The sequence below is a fragment of the Pelobates fuscus genome, chromosome 10 (genome assembly GCF_036172605.1).
Source record: "Pelobates fuscus isolate aPelFus1 chromosome 10, aPelFus1.pri, whole genome shotgun sequence".
Lineage (NCBI taxonomy): Eukaryota > Metazoa > Chordata > Amphibia > Anura > Pelobatidae > Pelobates > Pelobates fuscus.
Genome location: NC_086326.1, coordinates 98,439,312 through 98,460,583, shown reverse-complemented (window position 1 = coordinate 98,460,583; position 21,272 = coordinate 98,439,312). Strand labels below are relative to the sequence as shown.

General features: G+C 40.0%; 1 protein-coding gene across 3 annotated transcripts in view; it reads left to right on the top strand.

Annotated features, from left to right (window-relative positions):
• Positions 1–21,272, top strand: part of KAT6B (lysine acetyltransferase 6B) — a 122,058-nt gene that overhangs the window by 87,222 nt on the left and 13,564 nt on the right. For all 3 annotated transcript variants that reach the window (XM_063434336.1, XM_063434334.1, XM_063434335.1), the window contains 3 exons: positions 1,749–1,980; positions 8,883–9,042; positions 17,211–17,471. In XM_063434336.1, the coding sequence (XP_063290406.1) occupies positions 1,749–1,980; positions 8,883–9,042; positions 17,211–17,471 (653 nt within the window). The remainder of the gene's footprint in view (positions 1–1,748; positions 1,981–8,882; positions 9,043–17,210; positions 17,472–21,272) is intronic.

The following is a 21,272-nucleotide window of genomic DNA, read 5'->3' as shown; positions in this document are numbered from 1 at the left end:
AGGTGGTGTCTGGGTCTGTTTTTACCTTAACCCCTTAAGGACACATGTCATGATTCCCTTTTTTTCCAGAAGTTTGGTCCTTAAGGGGTTAAGCACCATTCTTATAGAACCCACTTACTATTTTGTTTAAATAAACATGTTCCTGGATTTCTTGACTCTTTTCCTGTGGTTCAGCCTGAAAACTGGATCAATTGGCCAGCATTGGCACCCTTTGGGCATAAGACGGCTCTGGATCATGTGAGTGAGATTCCATTCCATCTTATTAGATATATTTGTTTTATAGGTCACACTATAGCGTATTTCTGTTTATAGGTTTCTTACACCTCATATGTGACATCAAGATTACATCATTTGCTGGTATTATTAAAAGTCTTCTTATTTTTTATTTTCACATGAAGGGTTCACAACTGGTGTGTGTGTATGTATATATATCTTATTTTGTACTTTTATCTTGTTAAGTGCTCTGGAAACACTTTTATATTGGTTGTGATCACTGCACATTTATATATTTTTGATTGTATAATTATTTGAAGCGCCGTACACACTTATTTATATTTTGTATGTTCGGGGAACGTTCCCTGAACATAGATTTGAGGTGTTTCCTGCTCTTGTGCGTTATTCTATGTTCGGTGAAATTTCCCCGAACGTAGACCTGCACTGGTGCGCATGCTTTGTAGGGCATCATCACTTACTGGCCAATTCGTTTTACGACCAAGTCATAAGAACAAAACCCAGTCGGTAAGTGAGGAGGAGTGCCTGTATCGCTAAAGATTTAAGTCATGGCCTTGTTTTTGTGTCTGCTATGTATCTACAAGTTTGTTTGGAGTATTAGTCAACTGCTTTTGGAAAATATTTTTTACTCTTAAAATGTCAAATTATACTCCAGCAAATTGGGTTAATTGTAACACTGTAACTGTAATCTAATTATATATAACAGAAGGTGTTTGATCCGGTAATCCCATAAATTGAGAAGTCTGTGATGAAACTGTGTACCGACTTCACAGCTTTGGCTTTTTTTTTGATTGATTTTGCATAAAATCTGTACAGTTGTACAGTGCAGGTTTCAAATAATCTTTTTCATTCAATTGTAATGACATGAGTTTGTCCTAATATGCGTAGTTTCCCCCATGCTGAGATCACAATTCGTTATCATATACTAGACAATTGCTAATCCTGCATTTGAACCGCGACTGTTATCAGGCACTGGGTCAGATAAACTAGTCCCTCAGCTATTATTGTAAGATAAATTAGCAGGATTACAGTTTTCTTTATCTTGCTCTAAAATTATGTGGTCTGTGTTGACTACTCTTGGAGAGTAAGACTCTGCGAGAAAGTTGTTTTAATTGATCTTTGTTTAGTACATGATGTGTTCTGTTTTTTAGTGCTTCAGTGCACTGAACTATTGTGTCCTTATAATGACCACATCTGAGTGGTGTGATCGTCCAGCTGTGGTGATTTAAAGGGCTATATGCAACACTTATTCTGAACACTGCATACAGCTAATCTGTCAGTCTGGACCACTAAATAAGGTCTCCGCTGAGAGAGGGAAGCCCCAGATTACAATTGATAATTGGGCTGTCTTGGTGTGAGCCGGGATTAACCCTACTCACACCAAAACTGCAGGACATTCCATGCCGTCCTAACGACGCTAAAGCCCACTTTTTCTAGAACTCCATGGAACGTCCTAACTTCGTGAAGGGGTTAAGCCACCCGGTAACGCTATTCATATGATTTTTATTTTTCTTCAGGTTATCTTCTCTCCCGCCGTGAGGGCCAAGCAGGCTCTCCTGAAAAACCCCTCTCAGACCTGGGTCGGCTATCTTACTTAGCTTACTGGAAGAGTGTCATTGTCAATTATCTGTCTTCACACCAAGAAAAACAGGTCAGCGTCAAGGGACTTAGTCGAGCTACAGGAATGTGTCCCCATGATATTGCCACTACACTGCAACATCTAAACATGATAGACAAGAGAGATGACAGGTGAGTGATAGACATTCAAGTTAATTCAATGCCTCACAACATATACTTGATGCAATGAAACCATTTTTAGTCTGTTCAGTTGATGCTAAATAACTCATACCCATGCTACAGGGGGAGTGCAAGACATTGATTCCCATGTCAAATACTAATATAGTTACATCAAAATCATTTTAATGGTTGGCAGCTCAGCCAAGTGGTGGAAAGTCTCAAACCAAGATTCAATCACATCTTGTTCCATTTTTCAGGCACGAAGAATGTTTGAAGAAGACATTACTCTGTTTCCTGTATACTTTATACTTGTGCAGAATGACAGACCCTTTACACTAGCCTTAAAGGGACACTATAGACACCAGAACAACTACAGCTTATGGTGTTTGTTCTGGTTAGTATAATCTTTCCCTTCTGGCTTTTTGCAGTAAACACTGTCTTTTCAGAGAAAAAGTATTGTTTGCATTACAGCCTAGGAATTCCTCCGCTGGCCACTCCTCATATGGCCACTAGATGTGTTTCCTGGGTGTTTTCGTCACTATCGCCCCATATCCCTGTTGAATACCAATATTAAAATATTTTCTAAGACCCTGGCGGAGAGATTAACCCCTTAAGGACACATGACATGTGGGACATGTCATGATTCCCTTTTATTCCAGAAGTTTGGTCCTTTAGGAGTTAAAGGATTTCACTCCCAAATTAGTTCATCCTGATCAAACCGGCTTTGTTAGGACCGTGAGGGAGGCGATAACGTTCGCAAACTGTTATATCTGATCCATATCTGCAAATCTTTTTCCTCGCCGGTGGCCTTCATGACTCTAGACACCGAAAAGGCCTTCGATAGAGTTAGCTGGTGCTATCTGTTGGAGGTGTTTGGAGTCACGGGACCTACGCTGGATAGGATTATGAGTCTTTACACTGCTCCATCCGCCAGGGTCTCGGGAAACGAGTTCAACTCAGAATGGTTTGAGGTAGCTAATGTGACGAGACAAGGGTGCCCATTGGCCCCAATGTCGTATGCACTTTCAGTAGAACCCTTTGCAGCTTATATAAGACAGAAGGAGGAAATTCTGGGAATTCGCTATGGCGACCAGACTTCAAAGATCATGTTATATGCAGATGACTTGGTTCTGACACTTTCTAATCCAGAAACATCTCTGTTGGCAGTTTTGAAATGCATTCAAGATTTTAGTAGAATCTCTAACTATAAATAACATTTTAAAAAGACACAAGTAGCTGAGCTGAGGGGACGCAGGATAGAACTGCTCCTGCTTTATTAGACAAATATTGCTGTATATAAGCCAAGAACGGCTTTAAACCGACTCAAATGTGCGACCAACAGAAAGGTGAAATTGTGGGGCACATGTAGGCACCAAATAAACAGCCTACCCTGCAAAACTCACCTGAGCAATACCTACGGCCTACAAGCATGGTCGGAGTGGGGGAGGCGGCAGCTCCCCTGCAGCCCTCTACGGCTAAAATCTGGAACATGTGCCCTCATTTCCCCCCGTATGGACCGGCAGGGGATATCCTGGTCCCATGAAAGCCCCTCTGGGCTCTGTGGCTGCTTCCTCAGACGGAGCTTGCTAACCCCAAAATGGTGGCGAACGACACCTGACACAGCACAGGGGCCTGACACTCTGGCACGGCTAGATGCCATATTTGCGGCCTATTTGAAGAACGGCGGGCAATGGCACATGCTGCAGATGAGTACTCACCATCACCGTTGCCCTCTTGATCCCGTCTCAAAGGCACATCTTACAGAATGAAGCGAGCACGAAAATGGTGCCACCCAAAGCGACACTTCCCGCCAGCATGCAAACCCATTCGGCTGTAGCCAGATGCGGCTACCTTATCCCGCAAGTACAAACCAACTCCATCCAAGCACACCTCCCGGTCTTCGCTCGACACGAGCTCCATGAAGAGCCTGCATTCCTACACATACTGGACCAGGTCCACACCGAGGAGCACACAGCATGCCCCGAGAAGCAGATCCTACTCCTGTCATCCTACAGCATGGACTCTCAAGATTGGGCCATCCATTACCGATACATGGTTGTTTTTGCTTGCTTTTTTTATTGCTTTTTCCTTTCATTTCTATGGTGGGACTCATACAGGTAGACGGTGGGTCACACACAGGGTATTGCATACTCCCACTTTTAGATGTAAATAGTTCAGTTCAAAGTCACTCTCCTTTTCATAACTGCCTACCCACCCCTGAACCTCTCACTGGTATTGTTCTCTCATAAACAATAAACCTGCACAAGTTTTCACAATCTCCTCGCACATATCTAGCCTGATTAATTTTATATTTTAGCATGGCAGGGTAATACCCATTACTTGACGGACGTGGGCTAAGCCCTCTGGTGTTAATACCTTTCCTTTCACCTACAGCTCGTGCCAGTCCTGTTAGACCAGGCGCCACATGCTTTATCTTTGCCTTTATGTGCCACACAACATGTTACATCTGCTCTGTAATGAGTTTCCTTCCTACTGCCCCCCCTACCCCCAACTCCTACAGGGCACAGTGACCCTTTAATAACAATGAACACACTACTCAACAAGCCTTGTCCCATTTTTATATCAGAATGCCTTTACTACACATCTAGACAGGTGGACTAGACTCAATAAATCCTGTTTTGCTGACCCCAATGTCAGGCTGTCATATCAAGGAGTTTAATCTCTTGTATTTGCATACCTACTCCAGTGTCTAGATAGATTATCTTATGTTGGATGTCTATGCTACAATCTAGATCTAGATCGATTTACCAAGCATGTTCATAATCCTGTCATTATACCTTTTTAAAAATTGTGCATGATTTTCTCATTGCCTTACTGCATGTAAGCTATGTATGTTGACTCTCTTGTTGTTTGCCGTGAGGGCACAAGTATGTATGTACTTTTCTGCACTACAAAAAAAAAAAAATATATATATATATATAATTTTGTTTATTTTTTTAAAGACACATTCTAGTGTCCCAATTGACCAACTACATACACCCTGTTCCAAATGATTATGCAAATCCTATTTAACCCCTTAAGGACGCAAGACGGTTCAGGACGCATTTTTGCGTTGCCGACCGATGACGGTCCTGAACCGTCCTAAATTTAAAATGTACTTACCCGATCGCCGTCGTTCCCCCGGCGGCGATCGGCGGTGCTCCCGGTGTGGGGAGACTGCCTGCAGCCCAGACAGTCTCCCCATGGCGGATTAGGACCCCTGTGGCCATGTGATCGCCCAACAGGGCGACCACATGATCACAATAGGTGTCCTAGTCTCTGCCTGCAGGGGGACTGTCTGTGCTGACAGGCAGTCTCCCTGCAACTATAAAATCATAAAAAAAAATTAAAGTTATAGTTAATAAAAAAAAAAATATTATTATATATGTGTATATATATATGATATATAGACATATATTATACCTATATAATATATGTCTATATATCATATATATATAATGTCATGCTAAGTGTATTTTTATATTAATATGTACATATATTAATATAAAAACACACTTATAATTAATTTACACACGTATATATATAATATGTATAATAACTATATATATATTGTATATATATATTATTATACAATACGAATAATAAATAATTTAAATTAAATTAAAAAACTTAAAAATAATAAAAAAAATTATATCTATACGAAATGTTATTCTAACTGTATTTTGATATTAATATATATATATATATTTATATCAAAATACACTTAGAATGAAATTGTATATATATCTATGTATATATAAATAAATAAAAAGAATACGAACTATTCATATGTCCATATACAAAATGACATAAATAATTATATAAATATACACGTAGACTTCAAATATATAAATATGCACATATATTTAAATTCTACGTGCGTATTTATGTAATATTTTTACATAATTAAATTATTTTATTGATTGCAATTTAAGGGACCTGCCTGCCAACCCAGGCCGAAAGTCTAGAGAATTTAATTTGCTAGCACTGTATTTTACCCTGTAACGTTCTACGACACCCTAAAACCTGTACATGGGGGGTACTGTTTTACTCGGGAGACTTAGCTGAACACAAATATTAGTGATTCAAAACAGTAAAACATATCACAGCGATGATGTTGTCAGTGAAAGTGACTTTTTTTGCATTTTTCACACATAAACAGCACGTTTACTGATGATATAATTGTTGTGATACATTTTCCAGTTTTGAAACACTAATATTTGTGTTCAGCAAAGTCTCCTGAGTATAACAGTACCCCCTATGTACAGGTTTTATAGCGTTTTTGAAAGTTACAGGATCAAATATATGGGTCAAATATTTTTGCATTGAAAATGGCCAGGTTGGTTACGTTGCCTTTGAGAGCGTATGGTAGCCCAGGAATGAGAATTACCCCCATGATGGCATACCATTTGCGAAAGAAGACAACCCAAGGTATTGCAAATGGGGTATGTCCAGTCTTTTTTAGTAACCACTTGGTCACAAACACTGGCCAAAATTAGCGTTCAATTTAGTTTTTTACTTTTTTCACACACAAACAAATATGAACGCTAACTTTGGCCAGTGTTTGCGACTAAGTGGCTACTAAAAAAGTCTGGACATACCCCATATTGAATACCCTGGGTTGTCTACTTTAAAAAAAATATGTACATGTGGGGTGTTATTCAGCGATTTATGACAGATAATAGTGTTACAATGTCACTATTGATACATTTTAAAAATGTATGTTTTGAAACCGCAATATCCTACTTGTACTTATAGCCCTATAACATGCAAAAAAATAGCAAAAAGCATGTAAACACTGGGTATTTTCAAACTCAGGACAAAATTTTGAATCTATTTAGCAGTTTTTTTCATTCGCTTTTGTAGATGAATAAAATATTTTTCACATAAAAGTAAAAAAACATGTATTTTTTTCAATTTTTCATCATATTTTTTCATTTTTTTAAAAATTAAATTACATGAGATTATATAAATGATGGTATGTAAAGAAAGCCCCTTTTGTCCTGAAAAAAACAATATATAATTTGTATAGGAACAGTAAATGAGAGAGCGGAAAATTACAGCTAAACACAAACACCACAAAAGTGTAAAAAGATGCCTGGTCGCAAATGTACAACATCGCAAAAAATGTCCAGTCCTTAAGGGGTTAAGTGTCACAAAGATTAAATATTTTGTTTTTCAGTTTAACTCATGGATGGCATTGTGACTCAGGGCTCTTTTGATCACTGAAAACAATCTCAGACACCTGTGCTAATTAGATTGCCAGGTGAGCCCAATTTAAGGAAAAACTACTAAAGGAGGGTGTTCCACATTATTAAGCAGAGCACCATTTTCATGCAATATGGGGAAGAAAAATGATCTCTCTGCTGCCGAAAAGAGTGAAATAGTTCAATGCCTTGGACGAGGTATAAAAACATTAGATATTTCACGAAAACTTAAGCGTGGTCATCGCACTATTAAGAGATTTGTGACTGATTCAGAGCACAGACGGGTTCGTGCAGATAAAGGCACATTGAGGAAGATTTCTGCCAGATCCATGCATCAGATCAAGAGAGCAGCTGCTAAAATACCATTACATAGCAGCAAACAGATATTTGAAGCTGCTGGTGCCTCTGGAGTCCCACGGACATCAAGGTGTAGAGTCCTCCAGAGTCTTGCAACTGTGCATAAACCTTCTATTCGGCCACCACTAACCAATGCTCACAAGCAGAAACGGCTGCATTGGGCAGAAAAATACATGAAGACTAATTTTCAAACAGTCCTGTTAACTGATGAGTGCCGTGCAACCCTGGATGGTCCAGATGGATGGAGTAGTGGATGGTTGGTGGACGGCCACCCTGTTCCAACAAGGCTGCGACATTAGCAAGGCGGTGGTGGAGTCATGTTTTGGGCCGGAATCATGGGAAGAGAGCTGGTCGGTCCCTTTAGTTTCCCCAAAGGTGTAAAGATGACCTCTGCAAAGTATGTGGAGTTTCTGACTGACCACTTTCTTCCCTGGTACAGAAGGAAAACCATATGCTTTCCGTAATAAAATAATCTTCATGCATGACAATGCACCATCTCATGCTGCAAAGAATACCTCTGCATCAATGGCTGCTATGGGGATAAAAGGAGAGAAAGTCATGGTGTGGCCTCCATCCTCCCCTGACCTCAATCCTATTGAGAACTTTTGGAGCATCCTCAAGCAAAAGATCTATGAGGGTCGGAGGCAGTTTACATCCAAACAGCAGCTCTGTGAGGCTAGTCTGACATCTCGCAAACAAATTCAAGCAGAAACTGTCCCAAAACTAACAAGTTCAATGGATGCAAGACTTGTGAAGTTGCTATCAAATAAGGGGTCCTATGTTAAAATGTAACGTGAACGTGACCGTGCATTGTAAGATTTTTATGTCTAAAAAAAATACTGTTATCCTTAGGAGGTTTGTTCAATTTGAATTGTCCACTAATAGTCGAAAACATGAGAATTATGCTGACCGTTATTTACATCAATTATTTAGATAAATGAGAAAAATTTAATTTGCATAATGATTTTGGAACAGGGTGTAGATTGGGAGATTCTTACCCATTTAATTGGTTTAACAATTAAATGCTTTATTTGTGGATAAAATTACATTTCAATTGGTTTAAGACAGTAAACAATAATTATAACGATTTATATCAGGACTTAAAACTTACCATAAACAAATGGGGGAATTTATATATAGCTTGGCTGGGGAGAATAAACACAGTACAATCTTATTTAGTGCCAAAACTGGAATACATATTTAAAACTCTTCCTATGAGAGTAACCAAACATACGCTACACGAATTCCAGGAAATATTTATTAAGTTTTTGACAGAGTAAATCACTTTTTTTTGTTTGTTTTTTTGCTGTTTATAATGATGAGATATTGCTGCTTGACTGTCGGTTTTAGGTTTGTGATCATAAAAAGAGAGAAGATAATGGCTGGCCACATGGGAAAGGCTAAAGATCGCTCCCGTGTCAATGAGGTGGATCCCGAGTGCCTCCGATGGACACCAGTCATCACATCCAATGCTGCCGTATCTGAAGAGGAACGGGAGGCCGAAAAGGAGGTTTGACTTTGTTAAAATGCCTATTCTCTCAGAAATGTAATTCACAATACTAATACAGTTTATTGAAAATATCCAAATGAAAGGAGTGATATAGAAGTTAAGAAGGGAGGGTCAGCATGTCTTACACAGATTTTGTTCCCAGTACACACATTTGAGGTCATACATTCATTCGTTTCAGGATTGATTTGCATTACGAAATTGTTAAATGGTTTGTCAGGCAGACACAGTGTTTACCATAGGTAGAAGATCCTCTTTAATTATGCACCCGGTGTGGGTTAGTTTGTACAGAACATTTCAGGTATCTAACCTCCATGGGTCCCACAGTTTCAATGAATCAAGTAAGTTTTATTAGGGGAGAATATGTGGTGAAGATTTCGCTCAAATGAGCGTTGTCTGTCGACTTCTGACAGCAACTCTGTAACCGTTGGTGCAGGACTCGATTTCCAAGTCGTTGCAATTAATCTTTGTGCTGTCAACACTATATGCACTATCCATTTAGTCGTAGATCTTGGTGTAGTGGTAGGTATATCTAAGGAAAGGTATGTGTGGGGTGAAAAGGTTAGTGTGCACTCTGTTGGTTATGTGATTGTGCTGAGTTTGGCGGTCCAAAAAGGCTTGACACTGCCACCACACATGTAGTGTAGTTCCTACCTCTGTCTCCCACGTCTAGCATAGTGAAGAGGTATTGGGAGATCGTTTGTGTAGTCGGCTGGGTACCATATACCAACGGTAAAGGATCTTATAATGTTGTTGTCTGTTTGCAGCTGATTTTGTCATCTTCTTAGGTAGGCTGACAATATTTTCCCATTGTTTTTGGGTATACGTGCATTGCAAATCAGCTTCCTAGTGTGTTGCTGGGTTGGAGTTTGTGTATAGTGTGATAATAACCTGTAACACGTGGAGATTGATTTACACGATGACAGCATGGATTTATTAATACACATTTGTTCCCACTCTGTGATCATGGTTGTGAGGGTTTGTGTCGTGGCTGTTCTAGGATGAGCATGCCTTAGAAAGGATTGCAACTGAACAAAAGAGTAGTAGGAATATTTCAGGAGGGTATACTAAGTTGTTAAAGGATCACGATAGTGTCAGGAAAACAAACTCGTTTTCCTGACACTATATCATCCTTAGGACCCCACCACCCTCAGGGCCCTCCTCCCTTGGCGCTGAAGGGGTTAAAACCCCTTCAGTTACCTTAATCCAGCACCGGGCTCCCTCGGCCCTTTGTGACCTCTCCTCCCCCGCCAACGTCCGCTCCCGAGTGAAGCAGAATGCGCATGCACAGCAAGAGCTGCGCGCGCATTCAAACAGTCCATAGGAAAGTATTTCTCAATGCTATCCTATGGACGTTCTGCACGCTGAAGGCGATTTTCATATCCAGTGTTGCAGAAGAGCCTCTAGCAGCTGTCGGGAAGACAGTCACTAGAGGCTGGATTAACCCTGCAATGTAAACGTAGCAGTTTCTCAAACCGCTATGTTTACATCTGAAGGGTTAAAACCTGGGGGACCTGGCACCCAGACCACTTAATTGAGCTGAAGTGGTCTGGGTGACTATAGTGTCCCTTTAAGGTATTGAACTCCATAAGAGTATGCAAGTTAAATACTTGGTATAGGTGGGTAACGCCTCTTTCTGACCAGGGTCTAGCATTAAAGGTAGGGATTAGATACTTTGACTGCAGAGATTGACTTTGTATTTGTCCCACACTTGGAGGAATAGTGTGACCGTCTTTAGAGATGCCGGTATTACTGGGCGTAGGTGTTTCCGCAACCATAGTATGTTGGAAATTGATTGTGGTAGAAGGTGGTTCTCCATCTGTACCCATTGGAGAACGCGTTCCAGACAATAGGTGGCAGCCTGGCTCTCCCAGATGTCCAAACATATTTCCATGCAATGACAGTTGGCCTCCACTTAATTTTGGGGATTCAACAATTTGTGATGCACTCGTAGTCTCCATCCTGCCCACACAAACCTATTAATATCTTTTTAGATCAATTTGAAGTAGGCAGGAGGGAGAGTGATCGGAATTGTACAAAATAAGTACCATCAGTTTGGGTAAAACAACCATTTTAACTGATCTAATTCTCTCTGTCCTTGACAGAAAAAATTTACTCCACTTCTGTAATAGTGTTCAACAGGAATTCCAGGTTAGAACAAAACTATTTTTATTGATTGCATTAATGCTTTCACTGGTGAGGAAATGAGTCTGTTAGTTGGCCTTGGAGGTGCATCTATCACTGACTTAGCATTATGGGAGTTGCAGATGCCACTCAGAAAAGTAATGTATCCCCTCTTAAGCCAGGTTTAATTATATTATTTAAACATTTTACATAATTGGGAGGAGAGTTGCGGAATCGGTAGTGAATTAGGCATATCTAAACTGAATATCAAAAGTGTACAATTTCTTCACCTTTTTTTTTAAAGCTTTGCTTCAGTTATACTATTTTTTAATTTCAATTCTTTGCTAAACATACTAAATACCGTATATACTCGAGTATAAGCCGAGTTTTTCAGCACATTTTTTGTGCTGAAAAACCCCAACTCTGCTTATACTCGAGTCAATAGTCTGTATTATGGCAATTTGCATTGCCATAATACAGACTGGGGGCTGTGGGGGCTGGCAGAGCTGTACTTACCTTTCCTGCAGCTCCTGTCAGCTCTCTCCTCCTCCGCGCCGTCCGTTCAGCACCTCGGTCAGCTCCCAGTGTAAGTCTCGCGAGACTTACACTGGGAGCTGACAGAGGGAGCTGCACAGACCGCGCGGAGGAGGAGGGAGCTGACAGGAGCTGCAGGAAAGGTAAGTACAGCTCTGCCAGCACCCCTCTCCCCCCCACTGAACTACCAATGACACTGGACCACCATAATAATTAAATAATGAATAATAATACAAAGAAAAATTAATATAAAAAAATAAAAAATAATAATAATTAATAATATATTAAATGCCCACCCCCACCAACACATACACACACTGCATCACACACACTCACACTTCATTCATATACACACACTGCACTCATACACACACTGCACTCATACACACACTGCACTCATACACACACTGCACTCATACACACACTGCACTCATACACACACTGCACTCACACACACTGCATCACACACACTCACACTGCATTCATACACACACTGCACTCATACACACTGCACTCATACACACACACACACTGCATTCATTATATACACACACTGGAAATAAATATTAAATTAATATATACGCACACACACTGCACTCATACACACACACACACACACTGCACTCATACACTCATACACGCACTGCACTCATACACTCATACACGCACTGCACTCATACACTCATACGCGCACTGCACTCATACGCGCACTGCACTCATACGCACACTGCACTCATACGCACACACTGCACTCATACGCACACACTGCACTCATACGCACACACTGCATTCATACGCACACACTGCATTCATTATATACACACACTGTAAATAAATATTCAATTAATATAATTTTTTTAGGATCTAATTTTATTTAGAAATTTACCAGTAGCTGCTGCATTTCCCACCCTAGTCTTATACTCGAGTCAATAAGTTTTCCCAGTTTTTTGGGGTAAAATTAGGGGCCTCGGCTTATATTCGCGTCGGCTTATACTCGAGTATATACGGTAAGTTCCAGAGGTGTCTGAGGCTGTTCACTGGGGTTTTGACAAATCATATTTAGGAGCTACTTACCTCTGCAGAGGAGCACCTGCTTATGCCTAATGCCTAGTGTACTTTTTTTCTGCATAAGATTCACATGCCTGTAATGGAGTCCCCTTCCATCTTCCATCAATACACTGGCAATATGAATGGGTAGGATTAATCCTGTCAATTCCCTTAGAAAGTTTTTATTGTGTTTTTGTTATTAAGAATATATGTGACCAGAGTTGATTACTTCCATATCTATAGACTATGGGATATTGTAAAGAATTCCCCCTCCCCCACTTACAGTGTTATTTAAACAATATGTTTAGAAAGCTGTTTGAAACTTCTAGAAAAATACTATCAGATAAAAAGTCAGTGGTGCCTATGTGTTGTGTAAGCTGAAGATGTCTAGTTACACTTTAGCATTTGGAAAAAAAGCACCACTTGAGCCTAGATCTCATCAGAACCCAATACTCAATTGAAATATTCTGTATACCGAACTAAAACGGCAAAACACTGTACAGCCATTTGGACACGAGGAGAATAGAGATTGCATCTCTTATTTTTTTTTTTTTATACAGTTTAGAAACCCAACAACTTAAAATGACACTATAATCACCAAAACAACTTCAGCTTATTGAAGCAGTTTGGTTGTACAGAACATGCTTCTGAAGTCTCAGTGCTCAACGCTCTGCCATTTAGGAGTTAAATCGCTCTTGTTTCTGTTTAGGCAGCAATAGACACACCTCTCCTGGCTCACACGTCTGCATTTTAAAAAAAATGGTTTCATTTTCAATCCGATGTTAATTCCTTTAAACGTTTTTATCACCTACTTTGTAAACTAAACTTTAAATTCATACAGAGTGCACCTGTAAGGTCTAGCAAGCTATTAACATAGCAGGGCATCCGAAATTCTCATCTAAACAGAATTTGCCATAAAGGTTGTGTAATATTAAATTACTCTTTACAGGAAGTGTTTAGGAAGGCTGTGTAAGTGTTTATGCAACCCTAGTCACACTGTCCGGCATGTTAAAGTGATTTGACTCCTAATTGACAGAAAATTGAACAGTGAGACTACAGCGGCATGATCTATACACCAAAACTGCTGACGTTTTGTGACTATAGAGTCCCTTTAAGTATTTTATTTTACCATATAATAGAAAGATTTGGTAGTTTAAATTTAAACACCAGGGTGGTTATGGTAACAAGATTGAAATAAAATGTATTGCAAATAGTTTTCTGCATATTTCAAAGACTTATTTCAGTTTGTTCCCCATCCTGCTTTACATAGAAATTGGTTAGCATTATTAAACTTGCAGTGAGAATTAAAATCCCACACTAGCATTACTAATAAGTTAAATGCATTCAATGCTTCCCATCTTTGCAGATTCTCTTTAGACGGCAACATATTGTTGGAAACTAAAAAGCGTTAGTATGAAACTGGGTTCTAATATGTGTAACCGTAACAGAGTAATCTAACATGAAGTGGATCTTTAGCTATTCAAATATTCTGTCTTTTTCGCCTTTTGTTTCCTCTGTAATGTACCCATTTCTTTAAAGTACACACTTGAGTGTGACGTTACCAAGTAAACCAGGGATCCCTCACACAGTTTTCTTGAATTGAGTTTGATTTAGTTTGATTAAACTAAATTCACTAAATTAAAATATGAATATTGTATACCGTGGTTACTTTGTTTCCTATTTTGAATTTTTTAATTCCACTATGAATTAAACAAATGGACATGCAAACCTCCCCATTAACCCAAGATGTAAAGATTCTGGATTCTGGAATGAAGGGCTTACTGATTTAGCAGTGAGATTGGGTATTCCTCTTCTGGGGTGAATGTTCAAACAAGGAAAACACCTCAATGATTGTGCGTTTTCCTTGTTTGAACATTCACCCCAGAAGAGGAATACCCAATCTCACTGCTAAATTAGTAAGCCCATCATTCCAGAATTTCTGAATATCAATTACTTCTATATTCAAAGTGCATGTATTTTTGTTATTTTTATTATATATATTCCTAAAAGGCCGAAACCTGCACTGATAGATCAGAGCTAGATTAAGTAGTATAACATCCCAAGTAGGATAGTTTTTTGTTTTTTTTTGTTAAAGGAACAGTTGAAACATAAGGTAGATTAACATAAAGTTGATACCCAGCTACTCAAAAGTAACATCAGTCCAACTGATTATACAAATATCGCCCACTGTGGAAATAAAGAGTGATGTTGGCTGCCCTGGTAATGATTTATATAAGACCTATCATAGGGTGCACACAGGGAGTTATGATGGAGCGTGTGCTTCATGCTTCTAAGCTGGTGAGGTTTACACGATACCCTTGCTTGCCACAAGAGTCCCATAATGAGTCCCAGGGTCCAGTGTCGTCGTCCCCGCCAGCGCGAGGCCACAGTAAGAGACCTCAGGCAATTCCCACTTCTCCAGTCACTCCTGGTACCATGAGCAAGCACTCGAAGGGATTGTGGTCTCGGAGTGGTGTCAGTGTTGCAGCCATCGAAGGTGTGGGATGCGCTCCGGGCTCTTTCCCCTCAAGGCCCTTAGCTAGGGATCGAGGATGCGGGTTCTGGACGTCTTGAGCCACAAGCTTTTGGGGAGTGGTCTGGGTCTCTTCACTTGTTTCTTCCGCTGCATGGGCATAATCTCAACCGTCATGGACCACGGAGACTTGACAGGTGAGTAACACTGCCGATCAGCACTCTATAGCCTCTCATCAATTTTGTGCCAACATTCTTCAAAGATGGAATCCAGTGAGTGCTGTCTCCATTAAGTTACATGGTGTGGAAGAGGGCCCGGCGTACGCCATCTTGGGGCATGTAAGGGGAGGCAGATATCTGGTAGCAGGAGTGTGTTGGGTAGCGAGTCCACCGGGAATCTGTAAGTTGGGCTTGTGTGCTGGGGCCGGCATAACCCCCACCAAAAGGGGGGGAACGGGAACCCTTGCTGCGTCCACTTATTCCAGAAGGAAGCCAGCTGGGAGAGCTGCAGCCTCTCCCGCACCCACAGGTAGGCCGCAATCACGGTTTGGGCTCAGATTGCTTGTCTGAAGGCAGAAAACTTCAGAGTGAAGCTGGCTTGGTAAGGGGTAATTTCCAGCTCGTGGGTTGCCAGGTTTTTGCGAGGAAATAGATCAAAGCACTTTAGGAGGTTCTCACACAGAGCTTACTCCACATGCGACCATTCAATTTAGCAGCCAGGCCCCGCCCAAGATGTTTTTTTTTTTTCCGTTTTTTTTTTGTCAGGCATGATGAGGCGTAATAGTCAAATGTAAGCAAGAAAGTCTTCTTGTGACAATTTTTTTTGTCTTTTTTTTTTTTTTTTTTTTACCTCCAAGGCTTGTCGCCCTGAATTTTGATAACCACATATAAGCTAAATATAGCGTGAATCTGTCACCAGAGATTTAAGCAATATATAGGTCATATGTAGTTATCAAAATTAAACTGTCACTACCTCCTAAAATTTTTATGAAATACTCAGATCGACTCTGTTGGAATCTCACTGAAATCCCAACCCAGTCAAAAGATATACTGAGACAAAGTATGCACTAATTTTTTCTCAGTAATTGGCTGTCCGCTTCACAAAAGGCACAACTACTTTTTGTCAAGCTTGCTTGTAATTTCCCCCAGCAGTCACTAGTGATGGCTGTAGGGAAAAAAGCTCTATCTGTGGAGGATCTCTCGGGACCCTCCTTTAATCTCAATGCTGTTCTTTCGTGCGTGCGCAAGAGTACAGTGCCAAAGTCTGGAAAAGGACTGGAGGGTCAAGGATGGCCACGCCATGAGGCACAAACTCAGGTAAGTGTTTCTACCTGTCCCTACCCCCCCATGGCCACCGTGTCCCCCAGTGGCGATGTCGGTGTCTTTCTAAAATATGCAAAGACCATAGATGTTGACAGAGCTGCTTTAAGCAATGCTTCTGCTTATTACTGACTCTTTCAAAAATTAAGATTTATGCCTTTTTATTTTTTTTTTTAAACAAATCAGTAAAATAATAGTAAACCGGTAAAAAACATTTTTGTTTTAGTGTCAATACAACATTATACAATTACCGGTAGTCTATATTATCAGCATCTGTCTACTTCATTTGATAAGCTATTACATTATTTATAATTAGTATAAAGCTAAAGGAGAGGTTCATTTGAAGTTCTTCTTTCCCAGTTTGTGGGTAAAATGCAGATGAGGGTTTGTTGGACTTGAGTCATGAGATATTTTTTTATTCCTCTCAAGAATGATTTATTTCCCTTTGCGTGGCATACTTTGCCATTGCTTCAAATTTGTTTTTTGTTTTGCATTCTTTTGGATCAACAGAACAAAGAGATGGTTGTGTTTTTTTTTTTTGTTTTTTCAAAGGTTGAACTCGATAGATTTGAGTCTTCAACCTAGATTACTGTGTAACTATGATTTGAAACATTAAATACATTGTATAGTTGGGCATCTTGAGGCTATAAACTGTTTTTGTTTGATCCCTAAAGGCAGAGCGCCTAATGGAGCAGGCAAGCTGTGGAGAGCGGGAGTACCAGCACATTCACTCCTCCCGTGCTCACTCCAAGCAATCACCCTCCATGGAGCAGAACATCACAAAGTACTTGCTTCCTCCGGAGAGCAGCTCTCTAACAACAGATAGGGGGCAACCTGCAGATCTCACCAAGCAGAACAGCACAGAGGAAGACGGAAGACTCGATAATTCAGTGTCAAAACCAACCAAGCCCCAGGCACTTGCAGTTAAGAGAAAGGTAAATGGTTGTCTGGTAGCAAAGCATGAGCTTATAATTATTCTGTGTCTATCTGAGCGGGGGGAAGAAAATTAATACTTCTTTAGTCAATGGACCAGCCCCTTTAGTGGGGTTTTTTTTGTTTTGTTTTTTCATTTTTCTTAGGGAGAGCCTTTTTTTAAAAAACTAATAATTTTTAAGCATATTTGGTTCACGTGTGTTTATGTTCCTTGTTTTTCTCTACATCTGTATAATGTCATGACTCTTGCATTTATCATACAACTGACATTTTCCAGAACATAATCTTCCATGTTTTCTGGTATAGAGTTATGTAACTTTGAACCTACTGTACCGCTATAAATAATGCTTAAGGGTATTTTTTTTTATTTTTTTTGTCTGAGGCCAATTGCCACTGCTTCTTCTGACATTTACACAGCAGTGTTTTTGCGCTACGGAATTTGCTTCTGCTTTATAAATAATAAAATAATAATAATATACATATCTTATGGAACTCCTGATACAAAGCCTAGGCTCAACATTTCCTCTTACCTTCTTCGCACTAATGAGTGGAAATTAAATCCTGCTGGCCAAATGCTACATTTGTCCACCAGGTAGGAGGACATCTGGCAGATGCTCTGTCGGCCACAGGGCTACTTTTATTACAGAAAATCACTGCTTTTTGGTAGCTTTTGTGTCACTTCACATCTCAGACTTCATCACGTGTTTTGTTTTGTTACTTGGTCAAATTGTAGATCTCCCCGGTGATGCCATCTGATTTAGCGAAGCATCAAAATGCTGACCAGCAGCAAACTTTCACACCATGTCCGCAACACCATGGCAAATGCCTGGGTAAAAAAGAAATTGCAAATAATAAAATACTTGCAATAGGGATGACATGCTCCCCTTCTGGTGGATTTTTTTTTTTCAATCCTTTATTACATTTCTCACGATTTCATGTTTATTTAACTTGTTGAAATAAGTGCAGTGTCATATGTACTTTATAACAGCCTATGTGATTGTTGTACTGTTTACTCTTGGCAATATAGAATTTTAAAAATACAATAATTTACTTTATAAATTAACTTCCTAAATTACTTTTTTTTTTTTTTTTTTTTAGATGCTGCAGATTTATTTAACACGTAATATCCACAGCAAACAAATGCAATGCTAAGTGGTTTATTTACAGCTCAGAATCAGAAACCCTAAGATTTTGTAAAGGTTTTTTTATTCCCATATAAAATATGAGCATTTCCAACTCTATAATGTGACTTTTCATGAGATATTCTTACTCACAATTGACTTCCTTAAAATACTTTTTAAATGTCTGTTCGGATTTTTCATTTCTCTAGCCCAGCAATGTCTCACACTAGTTTATGGCAACTTCTTATTTAAGCTAACAAAATGGCAGATTTATTAAAAGTAACAGTACTGTTTAATATCATGTTTTTGTTAACTTTTTTTTTTTTTTTTTTTATAATTCTTTATTTTTGTTGCGCATAATGTTACATGAAAGTTTATGATGACACAACAGCGAACACAAGCCTGGTATTGTCAAACAAATGAAAACATTAGTATGGCATGGAGATAACTGCACAATCTTAACAATAGTATAATTAAAGGAAGTTTGGTCACATGCTAGAAACATAGATATGAACACAGCAGTGAATGTTACATGCCAAAGCCTGCAGATATATGCTTAATTACAATTCACTCAACAAAGAAAACCTCTCAGAGTTTCAAGATTATGATGGGGGGATCCATCAAGGGCATGGTACACCTGAGAGTCCATCATGGTCATAATTAGCCGATCCCCTCCAGGCACTAAACACAGTCTTTCAGAGTAGGAGGTATCTTGGTTGCATGAAGCCCAGTTGGTGCCAGGCAACAGGAAATATGAAGGTGTCGACAAGGGTTAGCGCATTTAGGGGGTTGGGGTAGTATAGAGGTGCAGATTTCCACTTGACTTGATTCAGAGTTGTGCCTTCTTAATCTGAAGGTGGAGGCGGCGTGTGAGACGAGCCCTCCTTTTCAGCCTTTGAAACCGCCCTTGCGGACCGCCGGCAACTGCCATGCTGGTGCCAGTCCTGGAGCACAAGGCACCCAGCTGTGGAGGTGATCCCCCATCAGTCCAGCAGATAAACTGTATATTGGCTTGACATAGGCTGATTGCACGGAGCTCTGGGTTTATGCGACTGCTCTGCTTGGTGGTTAGGCTCCACCCCCAAATATTTTTTTTTTATATATATCCACTGAAGCTCTAAACCTCCTTGCCATCCCCCTATATAATAATTTTCTAAACTAACTGAACTAGTGAAATTAGTTTTTTGCTTTATTGTGAACCCACACATTTTTGTGCCATGTATATAATTGCCTTTAACAGCTGCTGTTTAATATGGTGAAAGTCTTTCTATTCCATTCACAAAATGGAAAAAGGCATAACATAGCAAACTATGGCACAATGATAGGAAGTAGCTCACAAAGAAAGGTTGGAGAGCTAAGAAAGGACCGTAAAGCCAAACATTAGGGATGTGGATATCAGCCCAAATACCATAATATAGTTGTGGTCTCACTGGGTCAGGATAACAGAAAATCACCAAAAATGTAGAACAAGCCAAAGGCATAATATCAGAATAATCTAACAAGCCAAAATTAAAAACCTACAAATCACCAAACTACAAAGCATGCCTTAGGGTGGATGGAAGCAGTGTTACCCCATTGGTCCCATGCTTTTTAATATCATTTAGCTGACTAGCAGCTTCAGTTCAAACTGAATTGCTGTAGGAGTAGCTTCCGGCTCTCAATACAGGAAGTGACTAGGGCCTGTACTGGTTATGGTGTTTTGAGTTTTCCTTTGTAACATTTTATTTTACTTCTCCTGTATACTTAGTATCTGCTGACCTCTACTGGCCAATATGATTATTACAAGACCAACATGAAAATTGACGGTTACAGAGTAGACTAATAGTGTCAGGTTGTCGTTTTTATAACCAGTCAGGTTTTTTAATCTTTCTTTTAATGAGGCATGTGTAAAATAAACCGCATAGAGCAGTGATGGCGAACCTTTTTGAGCCCGAGTGCCCAAACCGCAATACGTGCCAACTTTTTTTTCCTTAAAGTGCCAACACGGCAATTAAACCCAAATACTGAGGTTTAAGTTTAGAAAAAACAACTCGTACTGTTGTCCGAACTAATAACTTTTGTTTTAAAAGAACACAGAGTTCAATTATACAAATTTTAAATAATGATATAAATAGATAAAATTAAGCTTATATTTATTAGTATCTCCAACAAATGCAATACATACACACACAGACTGCTGAATACACACACACACAAGACTGCTGAATACACACACAAGACTGCTGAATACACACACAGTCTGCTGAATACACATACAGACAGACTGCCGAGTACACAGACTGCCGAGTACACAGACTGCCGAGTACACAGACTGCCGAGTACACAGACTGCCGAGTACACAGACTGCCGAGTACACAGACTGCCGAGTACACAGACTGCCGAGTACACAGACTGCCGAGTACACAGACTGCCGAGTACACAGACTGCCGAGTACACAGACTGCCGAGTACACAGACTGCCGAGTACACAGACTGCCGAGTACACAGACTGCCGAGTACACAGACTGCCGAGTACACAGACTGCCGAGTACACAGACTGCCGAGTACACAGACTGCCGAGTACACAGACTGCCGAGTACACAGACTGCCGAGTACACAGACTGCCGAGTACACAGACTGCCGAGTACACAGACTGCCGAGTACACAGACTGCCGAGTACACAGACTGCCGAGTACACAGACTG